The sequence below is a fragment of the Tyto alba genome, unplaced genomic scaffold, assembly GCF_018691265.1.
Source record: "Tyto alba isolate M040663 unplaced genomic scaffold, T.alba_DEE_v4.0 Super-Scaffold_6, whole genome shotgun sequence".
Lineage (NCBI taxonomy): Eukaryota > Metazoa > Chordata > Aves > Strigiformes > Tytonidae > Tyto > Tyto alba.
Genome location: NW_024881327.1, coordinates 30199922 through 30227750, shown reverse-complemented (window position 1 = coordinate 30227750; position 27829 = coordinate 30199922). Strand labels below are relative to the sequence as shown.

Below are 27829 nucleotides of genomic sequence, written 5' to 3'. Positions count from 1 at the left end.
GCCCCTTGTGTTGAGAAATTAAAAACTTATGTTCAGGTGCCTGGTTCCCTCCATGGTGGCTTCACAGCAGTTCTTATTTAAGATTTGCTTATCATCAGCTCAGCCTGTCAGGAGCATGTCTCTCTTCCCTTTCATCTTTCCATAATCTTCCATTGTTCATCTCCAACAAACGGCCGTTGCTTGTTGCAGATAACGAAGCCCCCTCCTAATCAGTTGCTCCTCTGTTCCGTTGCAGCTGATAACCTCCACTGCAATCGCTGATGCCAGACCCCCCAGCCTGTCCTCAGCTCCCTTAAAAACTCTTCACCTCTTGCCTGCCGCTTACATGCCATTTCTCCTCCAGCATCAGCCCGCAGATCCACCGCATCTTTCTGGACCGCAGGCGCTTCCTCTTCTGCTGCGACGTTAGAGATCGCTTAGTAAAAACAGGGCAGCGGCACCAGAAATTAAACACTGATCCTCTCTGTTACAAATTCGAAGCCTGTCACTGCACGGGCAGCAGATTTCACTGTACTCGACCTCCTTTATGTCCAATCGTTCGCTGAACTCGTCTACACCCTGTAACCAGCAACATGCCCTCTACAGGCAAGGTCCGCCCTTTCACACTGGTTTTCCTATGCCGGTGGAGAAGCACATAATTACCCTTTTCGAAGGGTGAACACGTGAAGCCGTATCGGCAGTCAAGTTTTGTCGGTAACCACTCTGCTCCCGGGGAGGAGAGCTGCCATCAGCCGGGCCGGACCAGCTATGACACCCCCCCCCCCCCCCCCACGCTCCCCTCCTTTTCCTCCCGAAATGACCCCTCGACGGCGGAGCGGGGGGGGCAGGTCCCCGCCGGCGGCCGCCACCGCCCGTCCGGGGTACCCGCGGCCGGGAGCGGCCTCCGCCCACCGCAGGCCCGGCCTCCGAGCCGGCCCCTCACGACGCGGCCGGGCGCGGCGGAGCGGAGCGCGAGCCGGGCGGGCAGGGGGAGGGGGCCGGCGCGGCGGGGCGAGGCGCGGAGCCTCCTCCCGGGCTGTTCTTCCCCGGCCGGACGGAGAGCGGCACTGTGTCCCCGCGGCGCACGCTCCGCCGGAGCCTCCCCCTCTCCCCAGTCGCCGCCGCCGAGCAGCTCCCCACGCCCCGCGGCCTCCGCCGGCGGAAGGAAGGAAGCGAGGGAGCCCGAGCGGCGGGAGGTAAAGGCCGGCGGGGTCTGGCGCGAAGCGGCGGGACCGGGGAGGAGCCTCGCCCTCCCCCTGCCTCCCGATAGGGCTGCGGGGCCCGCGCTGCTCGCCGCGGCCCCCGCCACCTCGGTGGGCGGGGAGGATCAGCCGGTCCCCGCCGTTTTGGGGGCCGAGGAGGCGGCCGGTGCCCGCGGCGGCTGAGGGCAGCTTCCCTCCGCCGGCGGGCGTGGGGCAGCCCGCCGGCTGCCTGCCCGCGCCGCGGCGGGGCCGGTGGCGCTGAGGGGCCCGTCCCCAGGCGTCACTTGGAGAGGAGTTGCCTGCGGGTGGGAGGGGAGGCGGCGGGGCGGGGGCTGCGCGGCGGGCCCGCCCGCCGGGGGCTCGGCCGAGGGTTACGGACCCCCCCACAGCCGGGGCCGCGTTGTCGCTGGCGCTGGGCGGGCCCCTCCGCCGCCGGGGCCTGCCCTCGCTGGGGGCCTTCCCGCGGGCCCTGAGGCTGGAGCTGCCGCTGGGTCGCCGCTCCCCGCCGTCGTGCCGAAACGCTACGGGCGCTCCTCGGCGTGAGGCGCCGGCTGCCCGCCTTGCCCCACCGGTGGTTCTTCCGAGCCCGTCGCCGTGCAAGCGCGGTGCCCGGCCTTCCTGTCAGAAACACCGGCTCCTGGCGCCGGCAGCCCCGGGGAGGGCCGCGGCGCCGGCCCCGGCCTGCTCTGCCGGCAGCGGCGGCCGGGGCAGGAGGGGTCAGTGCCGGCAAATCGGTGGAAACGCTTCGTCCGTTTGCCCCGAGCAAGAGATGGGGGGTGCCCGTGAACTTTAAAAGCGTCTCGCAAAGAACAGAGCCCCGCCAGATACAGTTCACCCCGTGCAAAATGAAATCAAAGTATTTTTAGTCCTTAAGCGGGTTGGTTGTTTTGAACAGTCCAGAACTGCTGAAACGGGTTGATCGGGTGGTTATTTGTGTTCTCCGTAGCGTAGTATTCTCACGTGCTTTGGACATGGTCTGGGGTTTTGCTGATCAAGTGCCATAAAGTACTGGGGCTTTGGAGGAGCCTGACTTCAAGTGAGAAGAAGAAAAATACATATTTACTATTACTTTCCTTAACTATTACTCCAAATAGCTAAGAACAGTTCAACTCTCAAGAGACGCAGTTTTTATACAGCATCTTGACAAAGTTTAGTATGCATCTCAAGTCTTTCAGTAGGATCTTGCAGTGAAAAGATGAGAATAATTCATACAGAACTTAGGCAAAAAAACCTCCAAAAGGATATGACAGGTAGAGCAAAAGAATAGAGAGGGTAATCAGCTTGCTCTTCATCCGTTTCACCTTCACTGGAATAAAAGCTTTAGATAATACATCTTGGGATCTGATTGGAGAGCCAAAGGTTGAGATATAAACCTGAAGCATATTACAGAAGTGCAGAAAAATTTAAGTATGGTATATGCTTGTAAGCATGAGAGTTTTAGCCCTGATTCATCTGGGTGCAGTCACCATGACTTGTGCTTGTGTCATGTGTTTGCAGCACTTTCAACTTGCTACAGTTTGTGTTTCTATAGATTATGAGAAGAGCTTGTGAAGGAAATTTAACATCATCAAAGCACATCTTAAAAATCTATTCATTTGTTCTTTACAGGCTTTCTCCTGTTGTGTTTTGTTTTTAACTGTGGAGTTGTCCTGTGTCTTTGTTGTGGTCTTGTTTACACTTTTTAAATTATTTTTTTATTTTTTTTACTTTTTAAGAACTCTCCCTCTGTTGTGTTAATGCATTTGAACTGGGGAAGGCACTGATGTAGAGGGAAAGGGAAGCGAGATTCTTAGTGTTACAAATTTGAAAGTGCAATAGTACTTGATGTTAGCCTAGGCATGGTGTTAGGAAACATCCATGGTATACTTACAGCTGTTTCACTTGATGGTGTAGGTGGATTCTTACTTGTGTCTATTTTACAAATGAAAATTATGTTGTCTTGAATTAGTGTATAAATATGTTGTAATAGGGACTTTGGGGGGTTGTAGTTCAGAGTTGTTGCCCAGTCTCTTGTATTTCCTTCCCAATTGTGTACTGATCTGTAGTCTATGCTAAATGGCTGATATAATCAATCTAATTCTTATTTCAAATAGAGTTATTCTGCATATGAATTTAGCTCTGGTAAAAGTTCCTGAATTATTAATCTTGAGTTTTAAGAAGTTGCTGCCTTTGTTTTTCTTACAGAGGCTCTGCTACTATAGAAATGTCAGTGGGGCATTAATTAGCTGTCTAGGTACACTGCCTTTCAGAATTAGGCGAGGCCATAGGTTGATATTTTCACCTGAACCCAGCTGTGGGTATGGAAGAGGTTAAGTTTTCCAGCTGTTTCTTCTCAGGACTCTGCTGGGGATTTTTGATCTACCAGTGCCTTGGTTTATGTAACTGATCTGTGTTCCATCTGAAAAATTGCCTGTGTTAACTCAAATGACCATTTAAAACTATTTAAATGGACCTGGCTGACATTTTTCACAGTCATGTAAAGTGAACTCATGTGAACTACTCTCTGAAGGTAAATGACAGGTTTAAGTCTCTCTCAAGTAAGTAATGACAGTCATTTGGAGGCTGTAAGCTTTTTGTTGATGTACCTAGATCAGGATGAGGTCAGCTGTCTGTGGTTTACATTAAGCTGAAAATAGTTTTTATCTTTGTAATAGGTGTGTAATGGCTGTTGGTGTGCTATGTTCAGCTGGCCTAGTAGTTTAAGAAATGGAAGTGCATTTGTCGTTATGAAATGGATAAAATTGCCCTGATAGGTCTGTGTAATGCAGTTTCTAGTCCTAGTACCTGATACATGATTTTATTTTTTTTCCCCAGAAAATACTTAGAATGTCTGTGTGAATAAGCTATTCTCATTCCCATCTTGCTTTCTTTATGTGATTTGGTTTCTTGCTTTCTTTAAGTCGTAATTGTATGATGCAACTTGAATCAGTGTGAGTTGGCTAAGTGTAGTATGTGTCACTATAGTGTGTTCCTGTTTGGGAAATTCTGGAATGGTTCTCCTGTTGCTGTTGTATGTGGACCATGAGCAAAGTTCGCAGACTTTGTGTCTCTTTCCAACCTGACTTCTCAGCTTCCTGATGTGGCTGTTACTGTTTTGAGGTCATTGGTTAATAGATAACACACCTTGGTGAAAAATGTGGTTTATGTTCTAGCACACCTTGTGCTCTGGTACTCCGGCAGTCATGATTATCCGTCTCTTCAGTGTCCTCTTCTTGCAAGTGCTATCTGCAAACGTGAACGCATCTTCATTTTTTTTTCTGTATTTGAGCCCATGCTCATGTTCAAAAATTTCTTCTGCTTCAGCTTTGTCCCAGTGTGCAACAAACCTTCGTTTAGAGACACGGAATTAAAACCCATATGAGGCTGTTAGGAGGGAAGTGGCAGCTGGGGATCACCAGAGTGCAGCACTGTATGTATCATGGACTTGAAGGTCTACAGTAGGAAGAGATTATACTGCAGAAAGTTGGCCAGACAGTGCTGCCTTTGAGTTGTTCTGTGTACCACACACAAGGGAAAGGTGTGGAGCTGCGAAGCCTTTGTATATGGAAGCACCAGAAGCAAGGCCTGGTTACATTGCAGAAGCTCTGCTAGGTGTCTGCACGGGTCCGAAGATTCGTGCACTGGAGTTTGAGTCTTTGACAGCCACTTCCCTTTGTTCCCAGCCATGCTAGGGTTGTAGCATCGTCCATCTTCATTTGCATCAACAGCTAAAGCAAGCCAAGATGTGAGGAAGCAGCATTTGCGTTGCCAGCCCTGGCTGCTGCCAGTGTGGAAAACTCTAAATAAATATTCTTTTAATGTCCTGCATTTCCTTCCTGCATAATATGCCACCTGCATGTTCATGCCCATAATAATAAGCATCACTTGTGATCTTCAGTAATACTCTTCTTTTACAGTATCATCGCATCTTGTTGGAACCAGTGCTTACCTTTGCTGCCGCCCTTTTGCTGGTTTTCCAAGCATTAAAATAAATACTCATCAGAAAAAAAAAAAATCTTAAGAAACAGGAAACAATAATATAGCAGAATACAGCAATGTTATAATTAACCTAATTCAGAGAGTCTTGTTCAGCTTTACGATGTGATATTTTCCTTTATCATCCTGAACTATTTTGTACATTAGATTATATCATAGCTTCTTAGCTAGATATTGCCAGAGTTGCAATTAAAAAAAAAAATAAAGATGAAAAGCTATTTCCAGCAACTCGGAGAGGCACCAAGTCTTGAATTACAGACAGCAGTGCCTGTATCTTGTATAAAGGCCTTTCAGAGACAGGTATGGAAATTTGTCTGGAGAGGATGTGAAAGGAAATTATGTTGTGATGAGGAACTGTAATTTTGCAGAGATGTGTTACTTCTGTTTGCTGCCCTGCGGCCTGACTTTTGGACAGTCTCTGGAAATATGGTGTAGGGAAGTTGCAGTTCCATCTGGCAGGAGTTCTCTTTTCTCTTTCAAAATACTCTCTCTCTCTCTGTTTCATAATGTAGAGCAGGAATACGATCTTAAGCAGTAGTACTGATTGCAGGTGTGAAACTGCAGAAGCACCAACAGAACCGTAAGCCTGGCTGGTCTCCTTCGTTGCAGCCTGTTACGTTGCTCTAGAGGCTGGGCACAGGACACAGCAAAGCAGCCGAGCTGTGTGGAGTCTGCACTGGGGACAGCCCAGGTTGCCTGGGCGCTCTGCCTCCTAGAAGATCTCCCCTCAGAGCTGAGTTCAGCCTGGGCATGGGTAACCCTTACTTCAGCACTCCCAAGCAGGGCAGGGAGCTGTATGGGAGGCTACCAAAGAATGTAGGAGGGAAGCTCTAAAAGGATCTGATATCTCTGAGCTCTCCTAGGGCTAGGAAGACATTTGGCAGATACTCTCATTATTTACTGGGGGAAAAAAAAAAAAAAAAAAAAAAAAGAAACAAAACCCCCCAAAAAACCCAAGCAACAACCATCTCCACCTAAACAAGGAAAACGATGGCTTGTTGATTTTTCTAGCTTGTCAGGCTGCGTATCTCCGTGCTCCATAATCCCAAGGCCACTTCTTTTTTTGCCACATGCCAAGATTAGACCTTCAGCACACAGCAAAAGGAAGGTGAGTACAAGAAGCAGCTCTTACCAAGCAGACCTGGTGCTGGAGAATGTACTTACTGGTGGCTTTCCTCCTACCTCGATGCTTTAATAGTGTGCACCCAGCAGGAGATCTGCCTGTCTTTGAGAGAGGCCTTTCTGCGAGCTCGTGCTCATCTGTACGGAGGGCCTCTAGCAAGAACAGCTTCCCAGCTTAAAAGGAAACTATGTGATGTGGAGTTTGACAGCTTCTGTCAACTGTCAGACACCAGCTGACTGCCACTGCAGGTTGACTCCTCGCTATGTGGCACGTGGAAAAGAGCCTTTGAGTCCTTCCTAGTAAACAGGTCTCAGCTCTTCCTGAAAGTTGTATTTACTTCCTAAACATCTACTTCAGATGCATTTGTGCTGGTTTTGTACTCTTGAACTATGCGTGTAGTTGATGGACAAAGTTTTTGTACTCAAAGCAAGATTTATTTTTTTGCAGCTGCCTCAAAAGAATCTGTGTATGGTCCAGGCCATACACAAACCCTGAAAATCACGAAAGTGGAAAAACACCCTAGCAGAGCAGATTGCGTAAAGCAAGTGTGTTGAGACATATGTGTCGGTGTCTTGCACTGTGACAGAATTTGATGTGAAAAATAAGACCTTAGTTAAAATTGTTGAAAAAGCCAGAGCCCTTGTAACAACCAGTGGAAATAACACTGAATGGGAGAAGGAAAAGAGCAGAAAAGATGCTTGAAGTGTTTTTACAAGCGCTTGGTCTGTAGCTGGGTATAGATTTTCACATTAAATAACAAAGCATTTAGGTGGCCTGTTCTGTTGCTGACTGCTGGCAGAAATGGAAGAATGCAGAAGGCTCTCAGACTGTCTCCATGCTACTCTTAGGCCTATTGAGAAAGTTTGCTGGAAGGCATTTCCTTTTTTTCTTCCCTTTTTACCTTCTGGTTTTTAGAGAGGGGGCTTGAACACTGTCCAAAAAGAAAAGCTTCATGCTTTATAAATATACCTAGGGAGTGCAATGGTTGGGTCCCAGTTTGATTTCATTGACTTTTTTCTCTTGTGCTTGTATTTAAATAATCGTTTTGCTCCAATTAGGAGACTTCAAAGTGCAAGTGAACAAAGTGTAGCAATAACCTTTGTATTTTAGTGTGTGTGTTACTAGAGTCTGATTCAGAAAGCAGAAATCTGAGTAGTGGAAATAATGTAGCATTACACTGTTATCAGGTACACTTCTGCCTTTTCGTTCTGTTCAAGGCTGAATTTATATTCAGAGATTAAATGTTCTGTAAAATTGCTGAATGGCTTTTCAGCCTTTCCTGGTGTGGTTTTTGTGGAGCCACATGTTTGAAAGTGGGGTGAATAGCGTTCTCTGCCTGCAGCCTATTCTTTACTTTGTAATTTTGATTCTCATCATCAAGTTCTTGCTTATGTGAAATGTTCTGCATGTTTTAATGGTAATTCTTAATGCTTTGGGACAGTGGAATGAGGTTAGATGCAAAACAGGAGACAGGTTTCTCCATCTCTTGTGAGGACTGATATAAAATAATTGATCCATCAACCTGGCATGTTAGGAGTGCGACAGAATACTTGTTCCAAATTCTTTACCTGATTTGGGTGTGTATGCTCATATTTTGGTGTGGGTTAGTTTGTTTGTTTTTTTCCTTTTTCGGTTTCATGGTTGGTTTTGTTTTTTTAAAAATTTATTTTAATTTGAAAACATAAGACTGTTGTCAGGGCAATGAGCTCTAGGCCAATATGTACACTGGATTTAAGCCAGGCTTTGAGTAGGCCTAACATCTTTGTTGTATACACAGTGGATTAGGAGTTTGCAGTTGCTTCAATGAATGTAAGTGCAGCTTTTTAGCATTGTTAGGGCATCACAAATTGGTGGTGTAAGTAACATATTGTGATTTTTGGTGTACCAGGTTTTCTTTGCTTAATTCACCACATGATGGAATGGATCTTTTCTTGACTGGCGTGGATATGTAGGACTATTCAAGATGGTTAAGAACTGTGGTGAAGAAGCAAGTGGAATGACAAGTGAGGAAACTTACTTTTATTCTTAACTAATTCTGCTGCCATTATGTTATTTCTTTACCTGATGTAAGTCAGCTTTTTTAAATGAGAAATCAGTACCTGAAATCAAGTAGGTATTCTTGTCTTTAGGAAAACTTATTTGAGCTCAACTTGGCATGTTGGATACTTTGTCAGTAAAATGTTAGCTGTGCTTACTCTACTAAAAACAATTATGTGTATTGCTCAGTGTGAAAACTTTGCTTAAAGTTCTAAGGTGTGTGAGCAAAATATCAATTTTAATTTGTGTTCTGATCATTCCTTTGTCAGGAGGGAGCATCCACTTCTGCTGACATCTAATTTGTATGTTCAAAAGTATGGTTTCCTGACAGAAGAGTGCATTATATTTTTTAACAGCAGATCTTTATTAAATATGCCACCTGTGGTGGTTTTGGAAAGATGAGAAGGGACCCACTGCGGAGCAACTCAGTGAAGCTGAAAATGTAAGTTCTGTGCCATTACTATTTTATTTGAATTGCAAATTTAGGGTTATATTTTTTTTCTGCCCAGTCTCCAGCATGTCAGTATGTGTGTGTCTGTGTTTTTTAAAAAACAGAAGATTCAAATGAACATTACGTGATAAATATTTTATGTAGTTTGAAATTTTAAAATTGTTTAAAAACCCCAAAGCCCAAAAGCAAACCAAAATTAAAAAAAAACACAAACCCCAAACCAACCTCTTTTATATGTATGGGTCTAATTTCTTTAAATTGATGAGAGAAATGTAAGAGTGTATACAAATCAGGCAGCTTTGGTTAGATTGGTTGAATGTTACATTGTATCAAGGCTGGAAACTTCCATTTTCCTTAAAAAAGGAAGAGAAGTAATATTGAAAACTATTTCGTCATTTGAACTTGATCACAGTTAAACAGAAATGTCCCATGCTGCTGAATGATTTTAGTAAACCTTGAATAGTGACTAGAATATTTTTCTGGTCTGTTTGCTTAAAAAAGTTCTCCTAATGACTTTGAAAAAAATGTGTTTACTGCTGATTGTTTCCCAGTGCAGTATCTCTGATTTAAAGAGCCTTCTGGTATCAACTAACTCACTTAAAACATAGTTTAGTATATTTCTTCCTTTATTCTGTGTGTTCTGTCTCTTCTTGAATACTGTTTCCTTCTCTTCCTATACTTGAGGTTATATATGTAATAGGACTTGCAATCAGTCCACTCGAGAATTTTGACACATCTTGAAAATGCAAGCTATCATGTGTGGTTTCTAAGAAGACATCCCAGTGTAAAAGACATATGAGATCTGTCAGGCCTTCATCAGGTCTTTATTCAGCAACTGCATATACATTATGATATTACACTGAAAATGAAACACTAAGCACATCTCAAGCCTGAGACTTAAATTGTTTTTCCAGAAATTTTGGAATAGTCAGGTGGTGCCTAATATTGTTTTATAGTAGCTTTTGTCTATTTTTGTAAAAATACAGTTCTTCAACAATATATAGCAGTTATTAGAAATCAAGGGGGAATTTCTAGCCTTTGCTGTGGAAAACAAAAGATGTTCAGCTGGACAAATTTAATGTAGCCTCAGTATAAACACGACTGGTGCCTTTTAGCTTAATTTTAGAAAACACATTTGTAGCGTGATTTTTTTAATTTCTTCAGAGTTCTAGGAGAATTCTTCACAGCAATTTTGCTGATGTAACTGTACTGGTTAGCAGTGTGATGGCATGTGTATGACAAGTCTATGTTAACAATTATTTTCTAATATAAATGGAATCTTAGATATTTTAAAAGTAGCAGATTTGGTTTTGGAGGGTCTTTGGGTTATTTTTTTTTCCCCTTTAGATTTTTATTTGGATCATATAAATGTTTTGAATTCTTTAGATTATGTGTCATAAGAAAGAGTACACTTTGAATTTTTCTAAGGACAACTTACAATTAAGTTAAAGTAAATTTGCAATTTGCTTTACCTATGTTGGAGCCTGGATGGTTTTTTTTTTTTCCCTTAATGTAAGGAGTCTGATCAGGATGATGATTATACCCCTGCTATTTTGGATTAATTTCTTCCATGGACAATTGTATTAATGAAAATAAAATTGAACCTTTTGGAACATGTGTCTGCAAGGGAATTCCTTTGAAATAAGTATAGGGATTTAAATTCACTCCATGCTTGATGGAAGAATTTTCTTACATATTTCCCTAAGACTCTAATGCTTCATCAATTACTTTATCAATTTAGGTATGAGATTGCAAAAAATGAGGGGTGGAAAACGTGCATATTTTTCCTTTTCTGTATAACTGACAGGCACTTGCTATTTATTGGAAACATTGGTCAACTTTCTTTCCCTAGTGAATTATAAACTCATTCTTAGAACTAGTTTATTAAATGATTGGTTTTCCTTTCATTGGAAAGGAAATTTGAATGTTGTTAGTAAAATGCTGGGATTGAGACTTGGGATCTTGGTCCATCCGCTTGCTGTGCCGGGTCAGCCACTTCACTACACTTCGTTGTCCTGTCTGTCAAACAGAAAAAAAAAAAATGCATTGTGTTAGGTTGATTACATCGGTGCCTGCCTGTTTATGGCGCAACTGGCTTGCCTGTAATAGATGCTGATCTCTGGCTTTGTGTGTCTCTGCCTGCAGAATGTCTGTGGTGGATCCATCAAGCTCATAAGGAGTAGCAGTACTGGAACAGGAAACTCCTGAGGCTCATAATCTACCATCAGGAATAAATTCTGGCTAGTTAGAAAGATAATGATGTTAAAGTGCCCTGACCTGATGAGTCTATTTGTTCTCTTCTAGTTTGGTGGGGTTTGAAACTGATCTTATTTTGTAGAGAATGCTGATATCTTAATAACTTTTCTACTTGTAATGTTGCTTAATTTGGAAGGTAATTTTCATAGGGGCAGATTTTTGTACATGTGCTTGTTTGTGGTAGTTGAATTACTTTGGGAGAAGATCCTTAATGTCAGGAGATGTGTATTTCTGAAGAACTGTCAGTGAGGAGATGCTTGTGGATTTTGTTTTGCTTTGTTTTTAAAGGTGAAGTTGAGACTGCCACAGGAGCATTGGTTTTCATCAGTGCTGAAATGAAACAGCTGTCTGCTCTAATTGGATGTGTGTCAAACAGCCGTACCCAGAACTGACTAGCGAGCCTCTGAGTGTATTGCAGCCTCTGGCTAATTGTCTAGAATTCCCTTTCAGGGTGTTCAGCACAGCCCTGCTCTTCTAAATCATTATGTTACTACAACTCCATTTTCATCTTGGGGGAAAAAAAACCCTTCATCCGCAGCAAACTACAGACTGATCCATACTATGTCATCCAGAACTGATGAATGTAGCTGACCTGCAAGTCTGGCTATTGGGTTATTCAAAATTATTTCCTCTTTCATAGTAAACTAGTTTTCAAAAAGAGAAACTTGACTATTGGAAAAGGCAAGTCTCTAGATAAAATCCTCTGTAAAGTTCAGGGCATGCTCTTAAAAGCAAGTGAGAATTATTCCTTTTAGTTCAGCGTGTTAGTGTTATCTCTTATATACAGTGTGCTTTGTATATATGCAGGCATCTATTTTTATATACTTGTGCTTGGTAATACCAACAGAAGATATTGCTCAGGAATCGTTCCAGGAATTTAATTGAAAATATTGTGGTAAACAAAGGAGATTCTGTCAAAATATCTGTCTGCAATACTGGCCATGGTAAATACCTTATTTAAATTAAATCCTGGGCAATGCTGATCTATCTTTTTGAGAGTAAAATTGTAGAAATTGTTAAACCTAAGACTTTAGATGGAGAGGTGGGACAAAATGTGGATCTGTGCATTGCCTTAGCATATGAGAATGTGCTGGGAGTCACCAAGGTTTTGACCTGTGTGTAAGTTCTAAGGTGACTGATGTCATTTTCCCTTTTGCCTTCTTTTCCCTGCTGTGATTAATTGCAATAAACAGTTTAGGCCTCAATATTCCTGAAGCAATGCACTGTAAGTTTACTGATTGAGGGATATGCAGACTGAAGTGTGTAACATCATTAAGGTAAGATGTCCTAACATACAGTGGGATACACAGTCTAATGCAGGCAATACATTGGAAAGGGAATATCCTATAGTGAAGTAAGGCAATAGATTGTTGAAAGTTCTAGCTGCAGAGCACGGTTTTCAGCAGCAGGTCCTTACAGTATTGATCACTATAAGAGAGCTGGATTAAAACATTGACAACACTTGGAGCATTCTGCTTCATATTTTTTAGCACTGACATATTGGGTGAAGCTAGGTCTCAACCTTTTTTACTGGCTGGAAGATGAATCAATTAGAAATACAAGTTTGAAAAACATGACTTGCTATATTTTTTTTTTAATTGTTTTGCTTAAATACTTTTTTGTGACAGTGAAGAATGTCTGACGGATGGCTAATCAGAGGTGAACCAAAAAAAAAGTATCATGAAAAAAACATCTTCAGTTGTCCCAGCTCAGTGTGGCTGACTAGCATCTTCTGCTGTCATTTCTCCTTTATTTTTGGAGTCCGCCTCTTCTTTTTCCTGTGTATAGTTTTCCTTGGTGTGCATTTCAGACTTCTTTGACCTCTTCATTGTTTCAGACGTCCATCTCATTTGTCTATATGAGATCCGTATACATATGGTAGAAACTCCTGGGATCCTGGAGTTGTCTGTTTTTCTTACATAAATTTCTACAATTTGGGAATGTAACAGTCCACCCTCTTCTAAATTATACTTCTCGTTGGCTGCTGGAAGAGATTGCTAGAGAATAATGGAGAAGTGCTGTCTAAATCTGGCACTGATCTGGCATCATCTTTTGTGTGCCAATGATCCAGGGAGGGAAGGACTAAGTGAACTTGGAAGTGCTGCCATTGATTTATCTGCACATGTTGCATTGGTCATCACTGGCAAGATGATCTTTATACAGAAACAGGTATTTTATGGTCTACTCAGTAACTGTTACCGCTAACTAGTGACTCGGCTGTAATTAACTTCAGATTCCGAGCTTTACCAAGGTTTGCTAGTCTTCTGAATAATTATTTGTAAAAATTATAAATTAGTTAGAGCATCACTAGAACACAACAGAGCTTTGATGTTATTTGATATAAAGAAAAAACTGAGATCACACTATAGTCTGCGCTTGTACTTCAATTAATAATAATTTTCCTTTTCTATTTCAAGATTAGTGCAGTAATTGCAGTTATTATAAATGCCATAATGTTTTAACTAGATGTATTCAAAAGCTTTATGGCAGAAGTAGGGGGGTGGAGAGAAGCCTCTTCTTGCTTTATGGCTCATAAAGCTGTAAAATGTTTTTAACAATTAAAAAAACCCTACACAGGCTGAGGTTGGAAGGCCCTTCTGGATGTCATCTGGTTCAACCCACCTGCTCAAGCAGGGTCAACTGAAGCAGGTTGCTCAGGGCTGTGTTCAGTCAGGTTTTGAGAATCTGCATGGTTAGAGACTCCACAGCCTCTCTGGGCAACCTATGCCAGTGTTTGAACATCGAAGAACCCCAACTGTTTACTCTTGAAAAATCAGGGGTTGGGGAAAACCTGTCATGAAGGACTTCTAGGAGATTTGGAGATATCCGTTACATTTTTCAGTACTTTTGAAGGAGGAACAAAATTTCTGAATTTTAACTGAATATAAGTTTTCCATAATGTTAACTGGTCGTCAGTAGGTGTTAGCAGAAGAATATTTGTGAACTGGCTGCCTTGCATTGCTTCTTTTACTTTTCTGGATTTTTCTTTTAAACTCCATTTTATTTGTTCTCTTCCAGGCACAGATTCAGTATCTAGTTAGTTGGAAAATAAGGCTGCTATTTAGCTGTCAGCCATTTGAAAAGAAGAAAGGCAGACTTCTAGAAAATGCTTTCCTGGATGCTTATGTATTTTTTTTTTTTTGATCTTTTAGCTATCTAAATAGGAGACATGGACATGTGACTGTGTATTTTATTATAATTTCTCTGTTCTCTTTTTTCCAGGTCTGCTATTTCTGTTATGCATATCACAGTTACAAGAGGTTTTTCATGATTTCTGAGTTTGGTGCTGTCAGCCTCATGTGAACAAACTAAAACGAAAAGCAAGCTGATTTTTAGAAAACAAAATGCCACGGAAAAGGAAAACTGGTGGGAGTCCTTCTCGGAAGAATGGCAATTCTGACAGAACTGCTGTTGCTGTATCCCAAGGGGACCCAAGCTACTTAGTGTCACAAGCAGTGCATAGTGTCAATAAGGAAGACCTCTTCAACAGCATGTCAGAGATGTTTTCTGACCTAGATCCTAGTGTGGTTTATATGGTTCTGTCTGAATGTGATTTTAAAGGTAAATAATGTACGGTTGGCATTAGAGTTTTGTTCCATACACAGACATCTTTTAACTAGGGCGATTCCAGAAAAGTTGGTGTGGGTGTTGCAGGCATATTTGTGAGTTTAACTTTTAATGAGTAGGTGAGTCATAATATTTTGAAATTTTGTGACTCTTTCCATGCAAGATTCTCCAAGTTTGACAATGTTTCTGTGAGGCTGGTATTTTGAAGTAGCCTGTGTGTGTGCTCCATAAATGGAGGTACAGTTTAAGTGGCTTGTTCTGTGACACAGAGCAGGTGGTGGTAGAGTTGTGAGGAGAATCTGTTTCTTCCAATTAGTTTCTGTGTCATGTCTTCTAGATGCATAAACTGTTTCTGCAGGAGGGGTTTTTTATGTTCATGTTCTAGATCACAATTTTTTAAGACAGTGGTAAGCCGTATGTGGTCCTGGCAGCATTTACTTTTCCTTAAATACTTGAATTGAGCTTTTGTTTTACTTTCTATTTTGCACTGTCATCTTGTCATTTCCACTGAGGATTAGTTTTTGCAGGATAAAATTCTGTTTGTCGTGTTGAATTCTCTGTAGTCTTGCTTGGACTGTGTTTCTTCCCCTGTATTCTGCCAAGCTATAGATCCACCTCTCCTGGCAGACTATTTTCATGTCTCTGCCCAGTCCTTCCCATACTTTTGTGGTTTTGAAATTCTTCTATATACAAGTTCATTCACTTATAATGACAGTGATGACTGAGATGCTGGATAGCAACATCTGAGGAGTTACTTGTCAGGGGAATAAGTAATATATGGAGCATTTTAATCAATCTGTATTCATATGATCAGATATGATTAGCTGAGATTTTTCTAAGAACATTTGCAAAGAAGACAGAGTTTGGCATTTTTTTTTTTGTACGTATGAAAGCTAGGTAGCCATTAAAAGGACTGCTTTTATTGCTGTTTTTACCTTACCTAAATTGTATGGAGTTTATAGCTTAATAGCGCTCTCATGTTTGTTGCTAGGATTGTTATTCCTTTTAAAATTGAAATTGATGTAATTACTGATTCATGCTTGGAACTTTTAATAAGATTTACCTTTATCAAAATAACAGATTTATCTAGAAGCTTACTAGAGAATTCAGTAAACACACCGAGTTCATTATTGTGTTGTACTATTAACAATAGTTTAAAAATTGAAAGATTAACATCTTTTCATATGAGTAATAATAAGTTGCTCATGTATAGTAGAGAAAATGGGAGGACAAGGAAGATTTTATTTAAAATGTGTGCAGAAAAAGTTGGGCTTTAATAGACTTAGACTTTTTGCTATGCTGTCTTTCAGGAAAACAGAAGCTTAGCTTTATGGCTCGTATGATACTTGTGCCAGGTTTTCATTGTTTCCATACTGACCACAGGCAACCTATACTCCATTTAATGGCTTTACAAAGAATTAATGCAAATACTGGATTTTTCAGGCTATATTACATATAACATTTTAAATTGGGTCTAGCTACAATGAACATATTTTTGCATAGTTTTGTCCTCAGTAGTGTTTTTCAGTTCATTTTAAACTATTTTGCCCATATGAGATAGGTTAGAAATAAGTATCCATTTAAACACAGAGTTCTGATATTTTTTCCAGTTAAACTTAATAATTTTTAGACACTATTTCCTTAGTAATTTTTATGCTTATTAGGTTATTATTTTGCAATATGTCTGTATTGAGTTCTGCCTTTATTTCTAATGAGAAACAGATCAAGTGAGTTGTGTTAAAAGATGAATTGGTGAACTGTCTTTTTCTTGTCTCTTTAGTTGTGATAGATACTCGTTCAAGTAAAAAAATTGCATTCACATCAGCTTGTATTTGTTCAGTTGACTGTGCTTTATTCTTTTTACTTTATTCAACAGTAGAAAACGCTATGGATTATCTACTAGAACTGTCCACCCATGCCAAAGGTGTATCATCTTCAGAAACATTGGGTTTTGAGTCAGTAGCATCATCACTAGCTCTTGTTAATCAGCAAAGATCTGTTGCAAATGAAAGAATGGGGGAAAGTACTGCAGAACAAAGTAATACTGAAGAAGGAAAAGAAAAGGTCCTATCACCTGATGTGCAGCTGACTGAAGAACTGGATTCCTTAATAGAAAATGCCTTTCAGAGATACAGCTTGAGTGATGAATTGCCTAATTCTGCAAATGACCAAATAGTACATAAGCAGTCCACGGAACACGATAGCTTTAATGAGTTTCTTGAGTGGGAAAAATCTGGTTCAGGTTGCAATGTCCTACTTTTTCCACATCAAACAGGGACAAATAATGAGGTTTTAGAAGAGTTCTGCTGTTCTCAGCCAACGTTGAGTCAGCTGAGTGTCCAGACAAGTTCACCAGCTGCATCAGACACTTCTGCACAGATATTGGAAGATGCTGATTTGTCAGAAATACATGTACAGCATGATGTAGCTTCAGAAGTCTACAAAGAGGCGAATGGAGAAATGTCATGTGGAAATTCTGATCAGACACAAGATACTGTTTTGGATCAAAAAACTGTGACAGCTGCTTCTGGTGAGTCCTCCCACAGACCTCTGGAACCTGGAGCAGCTGTCACTGGATATCCTAATTCAGGGTGCCTGGAACGGCATGAAGAGGTAGTAACTGCTTTTAACAGCCACCAGAGCACTTCTCTTCCAGAGACGTATCTCTCTGTTGAAACATCCGGTTTCAAAACACCCAAACCTGCAGATTTTCAGCAAACTCAGCAGGATTATAACTTAAATTTTTCTACACTGTCATGTCAGCCTCAACAACACTGGAATCTCATGGCTCCTGTGTTTTATCCATCCAGTGGAAGTCACAGCTTTTTAACTCCTGTGGCTGTCAGACCAGGGCAGTGGAGACCTGTTTCAGACTATAGAACTCTGGAAAAAGGACTTTTTTTTCCCTCTCCAGTGGTTTCAAATGCCTGGGATAGCAACCCTTCTCTGAAGGTATGGGGAAATCAAGATAGAAACTCAAAATTGAACCTCTCGCAAGCACAGCAGCCACCTGTTTGTCACATGATGAGAAAAAAGATGCACCTTATAGGTCAAGTACTTGTTCTTCTCAGAGGTGTTCCAGGATCAGGAAAATCATATTTGGCAAGGTAGAACATCTATATTGTGAGCTTCTAAAAGAAATTACTTAATTGTGTACAGGATTTAGTGCAGGCAGCAGCAATTTTCTGACATTTGTATATAGTTATACCCTAATTGCCAGCTACATGGTACATGCAGCATGATGAGTAATAATAATTGCAGAGAGCTGAGTTGGTTGCAGCTCCTTGACCTCTAGTGGAAATTGGAGGGGTTAGCTTTAACTTCTGTCACTGGCTGAAGGAATTGATGCCAGCAGAGGATCATTGCAGTAGTATTAGGTGTACTGTATTCCAATTCCTGTTAATTTGGGGTGTTTCCTTCCAGTAACATGGATGGAAATATGACAGCTGTTTATAGGCAGAAATTCTGCTTCCACTGTTGGAATTCTGTTGTGTAAGTTATGTGTGGATCTTCTTGGGTTGAATTCTTGATTTCTTTTATAACTCTCCCAAATCCTAGACTGAGCTTAGACTTCTTTGACTGACACCCAAAATATTTGGTGCAATTAAGGCTGTATGTGTATTTGACAGTGTGAAAGTATGTCACTAGGTGTAGATGGAAGAATACCTCCCTTACTGTTTTGAAATGAGACTTGTAGGCAACCTCTCTCAGCTCTTTCCTCTAGATAACCTCAGTCTTTGGAAAAGGAGGAAAACGATTATGTATCGTCTTTGCCTGGAGGGTGATTTTTTTTCCCCTTACCTAAGTTTGCTGCTTCCATTCCAAATAATCTTGGTTTGGTGCAAGAGACTAAATACATAAAAGTATGGTAGCAAATACCAGGGCTGGGGAGAAGAGGGAAAAGCTATTTACTTCTTGATCTTTCACAGGACTTTGCTTGAGGATAACCCAGGTGGAATCATTCTTAGTACTGATGATTACTTTTATAAACATGGACAATACCATTATGATCCTGATTGCTTAGGGGAAGCGCATGACTGGAACAGGAAACGAGGTGAGAAATAAATAAGGGATTAGTGTGCTTGTTTACAGTTCAGTACTTGTGTGCTGTTTAAAAAGCTGCCTGTTTTGTAATGCCTGTGTCAAAGGACAAGCATTTATTCCATCATATAAGTATTTTTTTAATGTGTGTGTAGAAAAAGAATATGAGCACAAACTCAAAAATCATCTGTCCATTTTGTGTTTTACAATTAAAAATGCCAGTGTCTTTATCAAAGGATTGTTTTGTCCTCAGATTTCGCCATGGTATGTATTTTGGGTTGTGTCCCATTTCTGGAGCAGTAATCTGTACCATCTCCCGGAAATACTTCTTCTGAGATGAGCCATTATATATGCATATGCAATAAGTAATGAGGTTGTTGATACCAATAACATGTACACAGATACTTTCCTGCTCTTACTTTTTTTCTCTTGAGCACTAAATTGTTACCAATTTTAAAACAAAATGATAAGAGGAAGACAGAATAAATTATATTATTTTTTCTTCCCATAATTGGTGTATTTTTTAATAGTGACTTCCACTAAGCTCACTATATGCTAAATTTGAACCATGATCACTTCTGCTGTCAAATTTCTCACCAGTGGAGAAATGGATTAATACAAAATGTGTGATTCAACAGTAACTTTGATTGTTCAGACACGTTGTAACATAGCTACAGAAACATGGTGCTGTATCTCAAAGTTAGATTCTAAACATTTCTTTACTGTGTATTTAAATTACAATAATTCTTTTGATTTTTCATATTTTATACAGTTTACAGAGTGGACTAATCTTAAGACTGTTGTAGAGCCAAGAATTTTGTATGCAACAAAGAAGTCCACTTTTAAGGTGATCATGTAGTTTTTTTTTTAGTTTAATTTACTGATTGATTAGTCATCTTGGTGCATTTTACATCTGCATTTTCATTCCTTGATTATCATACATACATTAATTCAGAAGAGTAATGCCATATCTTGGTAGCCTTACATATGAGGGGGGGGATTTCTAGAATAAGAGGGCCTTGAAATAGATCAGGCTGTGGCAAGAGTTCTTTACACAGTGGTTAATTAGCTACTTAAAAAATATTACAAATTTAGAGAATTAGTATAAATGTTACGTGTCTACCCTATTATAATGAAATTAACAATAAAATATATCACATTCTTTTGTATGTGTGTGTCTTTCAGCCAAAGAAGCATTTGAAATAAGAATCTCTCCTATAATAATAGACAACACAAACATACAAGCATGGGAGATGAAGCCTTATGTTACTTTGGTTAGTATTACAATTTGATCAATGTGAAAAGGGATTATTGACCAGCATGGCAACAACATATGTTTTAAAATGAGATTGTCATTCTCAGTCTAGCTGTTACTCCATAAGGAAGTCTGGAGTCAAAAAAAGTGTTACATGGAATCATATTACCCAGTGTCATATTCTGTGCGTGTCTGAGTATTGACCTGGCCTAGTTTCCAAGTAACAAAGCCAAGTGCCTTGCACTTGGTAGCAAAAATAAATATTGTTGAGGAAACTGAATTCTATTCTTCTTTAATATGATCAGTAAAATTATAAGCTACTTTTAAAATACAGTCAGCACTAATTAATAAGAATGATATTTGATGTTCCATGAAACTTGAAAACTGAGTCTTAGTTTCATCCTAAATATGACATAGGGGCAGATATGAGCTGCCCAGTAGCTTGCTTGAAGTTACGCAAATTTACTTGATTATATCACTTCAATAAAAATTAAAATAATGCACCTGCACTATTTTATGTTAGTAGTGTAGTGCTTTTATTTAGTGACTGAAAGTGACCTGATTTTATTTAGTACTAAGTAAATGCAATCTACTTTTAACTTCCAAAGTTACATTTAATGATTTAAATAACTTGGTGAACTCTGTTATAGGTTTCTCATATTCTGGTTTTCTGGAGCTTCTCACCTTTTCGCTTAATAGTTTCCAAATGGGCATCAGCACTTTTAGACTTTAGCTCTTGTTTTGCTGTTGATCATTCACCATTTTGGCTGATAGTTTTAATAAATTTTTTTTTGCTTATGCAGCTGCATTATTTTAAAAAATTGGTTCTGATTAACATAAATAATATATTGGAAGAAATAATATAGAATAGATCTGGAATTTCTCCTACCACGGTACAGAAACACATCAGAGAGTGTAGTATGTAGAACTGACAGCTTTTGAGCAGTGGTAGTGGATTAGTGAGCAGTGGGACTTAAAACAGAGAATTTTTATTAATAAAACTTTTATTTTATTATCCTTGCTTTCATTAACAATTGTCAGATTAACAGTTCTTTCATAAATTAAGTCCTTGATTTTGCTGTATACTGAAATAAAGATACAACAAAAGTTCTTCCAGGAGTGCAGAGTTTGGTAAGGTGATAAGAATTTTTTCTGAAAACAGGAACAGGGAGAAATGACACTGTACTTACTGTATTTCTCCTAATTAGACTTTGGGCTCCTTTTCTGTCATGATGAGACTAGGCCATATGAGGACCATTTAGTGGCAGCCTGCTCAAGTTCCACATATGACAGGAAGGCTGTCCACGATAGCTGTGTTAATGTAACTGAATTTCTTGTTTTGCAACTTGCTCGCATCTGGTCAGCTCTGAACGTAAGCAGTGAGCTTTTCTCTGTCTTAGAGAGGCTCTGAAGACATGTGCATAATATATCTGGAAAGAGATGTTCTGCAGTCTTGACTCGGAGGAGGTAGAACATTTAAGGAGATGATATAATAATAGTGATTTTTTTTTTTTCCCCCTGTAATCATGGCACACATTTAATTTTACAATAAGAGATAAATACACATTTTAAAAAAATCTCCATTTATATAATCAGAACTGAAACACTGAACAAAAGTATGTTATTCCAAATATTTATTTGATTTTGAAAAATACAAAAAACAGCTTTAAAGAAGCAGGCTATACATGTTGTGTGCTTTTTCATAGAAATAAGAAATGTGTGATGTGGCTTGTTCTGTACCATATCTGTTTTATTCAGGCTCAGCAGTTCAAATACAAAGTCATGTTCCGAGAACCAGACACTTGGTGGAAGTTTAAACCAAAGGAACTGGAAAGGTAAGAATGTAAAGGAAAATTTCATAAGAGATAGTTTATAGACCGTGGAAAATATACTATGATTTTTAAAAAGGTATTGCTTAGTACAGTGTTTGGTGAAGTAACAAGATATAAGTCAAGATTTTTGCAATAAATAGCTACAACATTAACTTCAGTGTGATTTTATATGTATTACAAGATTTTTTTTTCTGTCACTATTCTAATTACATACAAAAGATGCTATTAGCAGTAGGTGTTATGTAATGTTTTAATGATTGCAATTCTTTTGCATTTAAGATACAGTGAGTGGTCCTTTGGGCTCCTGAGGTTGCAAAAATGATGTTAGTTTGGGGCTGTTTTTTCACCTGTCTGGTCTGTTGCTTTACTTGAAATGTTTCTGCTGCCACTGAGTTTAAGGCAATCAGCACCTCATGGCCTGAGAGGGACAAACCCCTGTACATCACTATTGTTGTTTACTTCTTTAGCAGGATCTTCTACACAATCATAGAGCTATTATTTAGAGCCAGAATAGGCAAGACGTAAACCCTATGTAAGTGAATGATAAGGTACCTAGAAAATTGGCTGGATGCCACATTCAAAGGGTATGATCTGTGGTCCAAAGAGTGAATGCCAGGGTGGCTACTATTTAATGTCATTATTAGGACTTGGATGTTGGGACAGAGTGCACTTTCAGCAGATTTGCAGATGATACTGAATTGAGCAAGAGTAGTTTGTTCAGCCTTAAGAAGAGTATGTTAGGGAAGGATTGTATTGTTGTCTTCAGCTACCTTTTGAGAGGTTTTAGAGAAGACTAAAAATATCTCTTCTGAGAATTGTGCAGGGATAGGATAAATCAAACATAAGCAAGTTGGAACTTCGGAAATTTTGATTACATAAAAGAAAAAAACCCCAAAACTTACTTTGAGGGTAGTCAGGCACTAAAAGAGTTTGCCCAGAGGGTTTGTAGAATGTCAGTCATTGGGGATATTAAAAATTTAACAAGAAAAAACTCTGAGCAACATGATCTAGCTGTGCCTCCTCTGAATAGGAGGTTGAACAATGTGACTTCCAGAGGTCCCTTTCAACATAAGTTATTTTGTGATTTCATGTATCTGTTGTCATCTGAATTTGCACGCTTAGTTTAGGTTGGCCACTTTTCAAGCAAGGTAAGGAAAATTATTTTCTTTCTTAAAATAGAACTTAAACATTTTCTCCTGTACCTTCAATTTCTGTTTTGCCATCCTTGGCAAGATTCACTTGTTCCAGGTGGAACGGCTGCAGAGCACTTTGCTAGTTGGTGTTTTACAGTCATTGAAAATTTCTAGCCAAAGGGTGTCCAAAATAATAGCTGAATAGGTTTTCCTCAGGTCTCAAGGAGTTCTTAGTTTAGCAAAACCAAAGAAGGAAGACTGACTTCATATATCTGCCATACCCAGTTTGATATCCTGCATCACTGTCAGGATCTGGTACAGTTCTAGGTTTTAGTATTAAGCAAAACATCCTATTGCGGACCAGGGCCACCAGGTGGGGTGGAGAAGCCAAGTAAAGCAACGATTAGTCCAAGATACCCTGTTTGGAATGCCTTAGTGCACCAATATAGAAAGACTTGTTGTTTCACAGCTTTTGCCCTGGCCCCCTGAATTCTCTGGTTAGTCTTGCTGTAAGCTTATTATCATCAAATTACTGTTAAATGGTTCTCTTCTCTTATTGTAATATACAAATCTTAAATGTTTCTTTTTTTTAATTTGTAGGCGAAACATTCATGGTGTATCTAAAGAAAAGATCAAAAGAATGTTGGAACGGTATGAACGCTGCCTTACTGTTAGTTCAATACTGGATTCTTCAGTTCCAGACAAATCAGAAGCTGCTGGCTGGAGTGAAGATCCTTGTCAGGAGGAAAGCCATAGGTTAGATTCTTTCACTAGCTTTGCAGTCCCAAATAAAAGGATAAAAATTCAAACTTCATAGTAATGGAACTTGCATAATGCTGTTGAACAGTAAATGCATTAAAAAAATTGTTAAGTAATAAGAAATACGTTACATAGTTTTCTTAATTCTTAAGAATTTCAGGATTTCTAGAAATCAGCAGTAAAGGTATCTAATCAACTTTCCAATGCTTTATGAAAACCTCCATGTATGGCTGTGTGTTACTTTTCAATAAGCCAATCTTGGCTGATTTTATCTTGGAAATGAAGAATGTTGAATGTATGCTGTAGATATAAAACACTTAAAAACTATAAAAGGCTTTTCAGAAGAATGTAGTCCCAAATATGAGCAAATTACTGTTTCGGAGTCTGTGTGTCAGTATTAAGCTATGTCTTTGTGGTAGAAGGTGTATTCTTCACATAGTAGTAACAAGGTATCTAGTTGCTCTTGAGTATATTTAATTTAGACTTGTCTGAATTAATGTTGGTTGTGTACATGACTTTTGTAGTGGCTAATCTGAATAATGCATAAGATTTTATTGTAGTTATTTTATTTGAGTTTTGCATGCTTAATGTATTTGAAATTAAATGGGCACTGATAATTAATGGAATGTAGTTGTTTGTAAAGAATGGTATGACAAGAATTGGCACGTTACCTCCTAAATAACTCTAGACTTTCTTTAGCACTGAGCCATCAGGAGAGAGCAACAGTCATTAAATAAAAGTATATTTACCAGTTTTGCTCATCTGAAGCAGAAAATGCCTGGCAGCAGAGTGCTTAGTACACAGCCGAATGCTGGGCATGGGGGAAAATAGACTCCTGAGAAAGTACTCTTAGCCCTATGCTGAAGTATGAAAAGGATGTTTACCAAGAAAAGTTCCTCTTTGCTTAGCTCCTCCTTTTTTGTAAAGGGGTGTTGAGGTTGGGGCTAAGTCGTCTTGCATTTGTTTTGTTCTCACTAGACTTCTCCAGCTGGATGATTAGTGTTCTAAAAGGTGGTTTCTGGATTAAATAGTTGAGCCAAAACTAAAAATGTGGACAAGTGTTTAGAGAAGGTTTGAAATAGGTTTATCGTTTATTCCAATTTGTCTTTCAGAAAGAAAGAGGCAGATTCTAATGTAAAGGAAGAAAAACCTTCTGTTTCTGATGTGGAGCCTCTTGAATTAGCTGAAGATGATAAAACTTTTCTCAGTACTTCTCTAGCATTAGAAAGTGACTGTGATCCTGAACACTTTCAGAAAGAGAAAAAAGAAATGGAAAATAACTCAGTGGAACACAATTCTGAGAACAGCACTGTTCAAGATGACTTGGATGTTTATTTATCAGACTATGTAGAAAAAGAACTGCTCTTGGAGAAGAAAGAAGAAAAGGGAGAAAAAATAGAAAAAAATACTGGAACAGAAATGGATAAGGTCGATGTGACCGTGACTGAAGAGACTGTGTGCTTGCATACATGGGGAGTTGAGGAACACAATGATAACGTTCTCAAAGTTCACACTGAAGTTGAACAATCTAGCGAAATATCTACGGAACAAAATTCAACACAAAGTAGTAACATCGTGGAACCAAGCAGTTCAGCTTTTGACATGTCAAGAAAGCCAGAACTACTAAATTTTCTAGGTGACTGGCCTGTAGAACAAGCAATGGGACAGAGAGTCAAAAGAGCTAGAAGGCTAGAAAAATCTCTGAAGAATGATAAGGAAGGTAAAACTCCCAGTCAGCAGTGTCCTGAGTTAGATAAAGAGCAAGCAGGCCTGCCTGAGATCTGTACTGTTGAAAAAGGACTTGAGGAAGAAAATCTAGCCTCTGTTAGTTCAGATAAAGTTACAGCAGAATTGCAAGTGATAGGACATTGGCCTGTCTCAGGCTCATTAGAACAGAGACAACAAAGGTCAAGGAGAATAAGAAAGACAAGTCTAAATCTGCCTGATGAAGGTAGAAATACCGAAGGTGATGTTAATAGAAATGCTCTTGAGACCGTAGATGTGCTTCATGGGATACCTGTGAGCTCTGCAGCGGATACGCAGAGTTTGCATATGCACCGACATGAAACAGCTAGTGAAATAGTAGGTGAGAAAAAACCCCAGCAAAATAAAAGAATGAGGAAACATCACAAATTAGCCCTCACTTTTACAAACAACAATTTGGCCCATCCCAAAGAGGAGGAACACTTGTTTATGCTTAATGCAGCAAAAGAGAAACAGGACACATGCTTGTGTAGACAGAAAAGTAGCCATTCACAGACTGAATCACAGGACTTTGCTCTCCTATGGAGATTAGAAAAGAAAATGCTTTTCCCTGAGACTACCAAAGTATTGCATGGCAGACTAGATGGCTTCAAACCCAAAGACATAGATAATGCCTCAGATTCTCATGAAAAAATACCCTATCGAGTTATGTATGATAAAAGTACATTTGTGGAAGAAAGTGAACTTACTGATATTGATGAATCTGAAAAGCTAAATATGCTATGTAAGCTCTTTGACTCTGTTTCATTTGAAGCTGTGAAAGATCTGTATGAAAGATGTAACAAAGACATAGACTGGGCCACAGGTCTGCTGTTGGACTCTGAAAAGTTACGGAAAGATGTTGATACTGAATGCTTTCAGGTAAAAGAAGCTGAGCGAGTTGTCGCAGATCTTGATTTCAAAGCAAGTACGAACTATGGTGAAAATCTCAAAGTCTCTGAACAAACACCACAAATACTTGGGGCTGGTGATATCTCTGAGCCTTCAGAAGACAAGAACTCATCACTCAGCATGGCAGAAAGTAGTGCTACCAAGGCAACTGTGACAGATGCTGATGTATCTGACTCTTCGACTTTTGCCTTATTGAATGATTCAGTGGAACTGAAAAATTCTGGAGATGCAGCCCCTAGATCTGATGCAGGCAGCTCAACAGCAGGTATCACTGAGCCATCTGTTTCAGTAAAGCAGAAGATAGAGTCTGAGAGTCCTGTTGAAGAAACTATAGATCAGCCATCAGTCTCACAACTTGATGCAGGTTTCTTTATACCCATGACTTTGCCTCATGGTCCTAACACAACTTCTACTAATTTGAAAGCTGAATTAAATAAGAAAAGTGATAGTAACCCTTCAGAAACCAATGCAGAGAATTCCAAAGTGGCTGCTTCAGTACTGGAAAAGGATCATCCACCTTTGGTCAGCCCTAGGAGCGATAAAGAACTGGAGATGAATAAGGAAACCCAGGGGAGTTCCAGGGAAATAAGTGGTAAAGAAGTTGAAACTCCAAGCTGGGATGAAGCTAAAGCCAAGATAGAAAGCCCTATACCGTCATCAAGTGGAGCCTTCAATATAGATTGCCTAGAACTAACATTACCTCCTGAACTGGCACTCCAATTGAAAGAAATATTTGGGCCTGTTGGCATTGATGCAGGTATGGGCATAATTATATCTATATTTTTATGAGAAAACCCACTCAGTTTGGGTAAGAAAACCTTTATTTGTCTGTGCATTTTTTCCCTTCATGCTTGATTTTGGAACAGATTTGTGCAATTCCTCATGATACTCTTGTTTGCTGCTGTTAATCCAAAAATGGAACTGAACTATGCATGGTATAAAATATAAATGTAGTAATGCTTCTGCCTTTGTCTTTTTGTACATGTACATACCTTAAAATCATAAGAAAATATATTGGCATATTTGCATTTTGAGCAACAGGTGTTTGAGTCTGTATTCAAACTCTGAAGGGATATTAAGATGATAAAGAAGATGCAAATTATGGCTGGTTAGGAAAAAAGAGGAAAAAAGGAAGAAGAGAAAACAAAGGATAAATAGTTCGTGTTCTCTCTCTTTTTTTTTTTTTTATTTTTTTTCTCTTTTCTGCTAGAGATTACTTGATGTTGAAACACTGGATACCTGATTTATTGGTGGGTTTGACTGCTGGCCTCTTTGCCTTCCATGCCTACCTCCTCCTCCAAATAAAAGTTCGGTTTTGATAGCAGAAGGGTGTTTTGTTGTGTCTGAAATATGCCCTGCCTTTTTACTTGATACAAATGTACTTCTTGGCTTTTCTATTTTTGAAAGGGTGAAAAACAGTATCAGAAACATCTTTTAGGGAAAAGGTGTATCATTATGATATCATGATAATTCCTGCTGTTACCTTTAGAGCTAGAGGGGATACTTGGAGTTTGCTTCCCCGCATCAATGTGTTTGAAAGGAGGGATGTGACTGCTGTTGGGCA

The 27829-nt window shown here is 39.7% G+C and overlaps 1 protein-coding gene across 3 annotated transcripts in view; it reads left to right on the top strand.

The window, feature by feature from the left end:
* The first annotated feature begins 908 nt into the window (after positions 1–908).
* N4BP2 (NEDD4 binding protein 2) overlaps positions 909–27829 on the top strand; it is a 38812-nt gene continuing 11891 nt past the window's right edge. Inside the window, exons 1-10 of one of the 3 annotated variants that reach the window (XM_042807762.1) lie at positions 909–1175; positions 8168–8282; positions 8586–8758; positions 14246–14584; positions 16470–17697; positions 18520–18644; positions 19817–19905; positions 21645–21721; positions 23452–23607; positions 24723–27022. In XM_042807762.1, coding sequence (XP_042663696.1) covers positions 14368–14584; positions 16470–17697; positions 18520–18644; positions 19817–19905; positions 21645–21721; positions 23452–23607; positions 24723–27022 — 4192 coding nt within the window. In that variant the 5' untranslated portion in view covers positions 909–1175; positions 8168–8282; positions 8586–8758; positions 14246–14367. Of the gene's footprint in view, positions 1176–1912; positions 6265–8167; positions 8283–8585; positions 8759–14245; positions 14585–16466; positions 17698–18519; positions 18645–19816; positions 19906–21644; positions 21722–23451; positions 23608–24722; positions 27023–27829 lie in introns of those variants that run through there. The other 2 variants (XM_032999012.2, XM_032999011.2) reach the window with 2 other exon arrangements.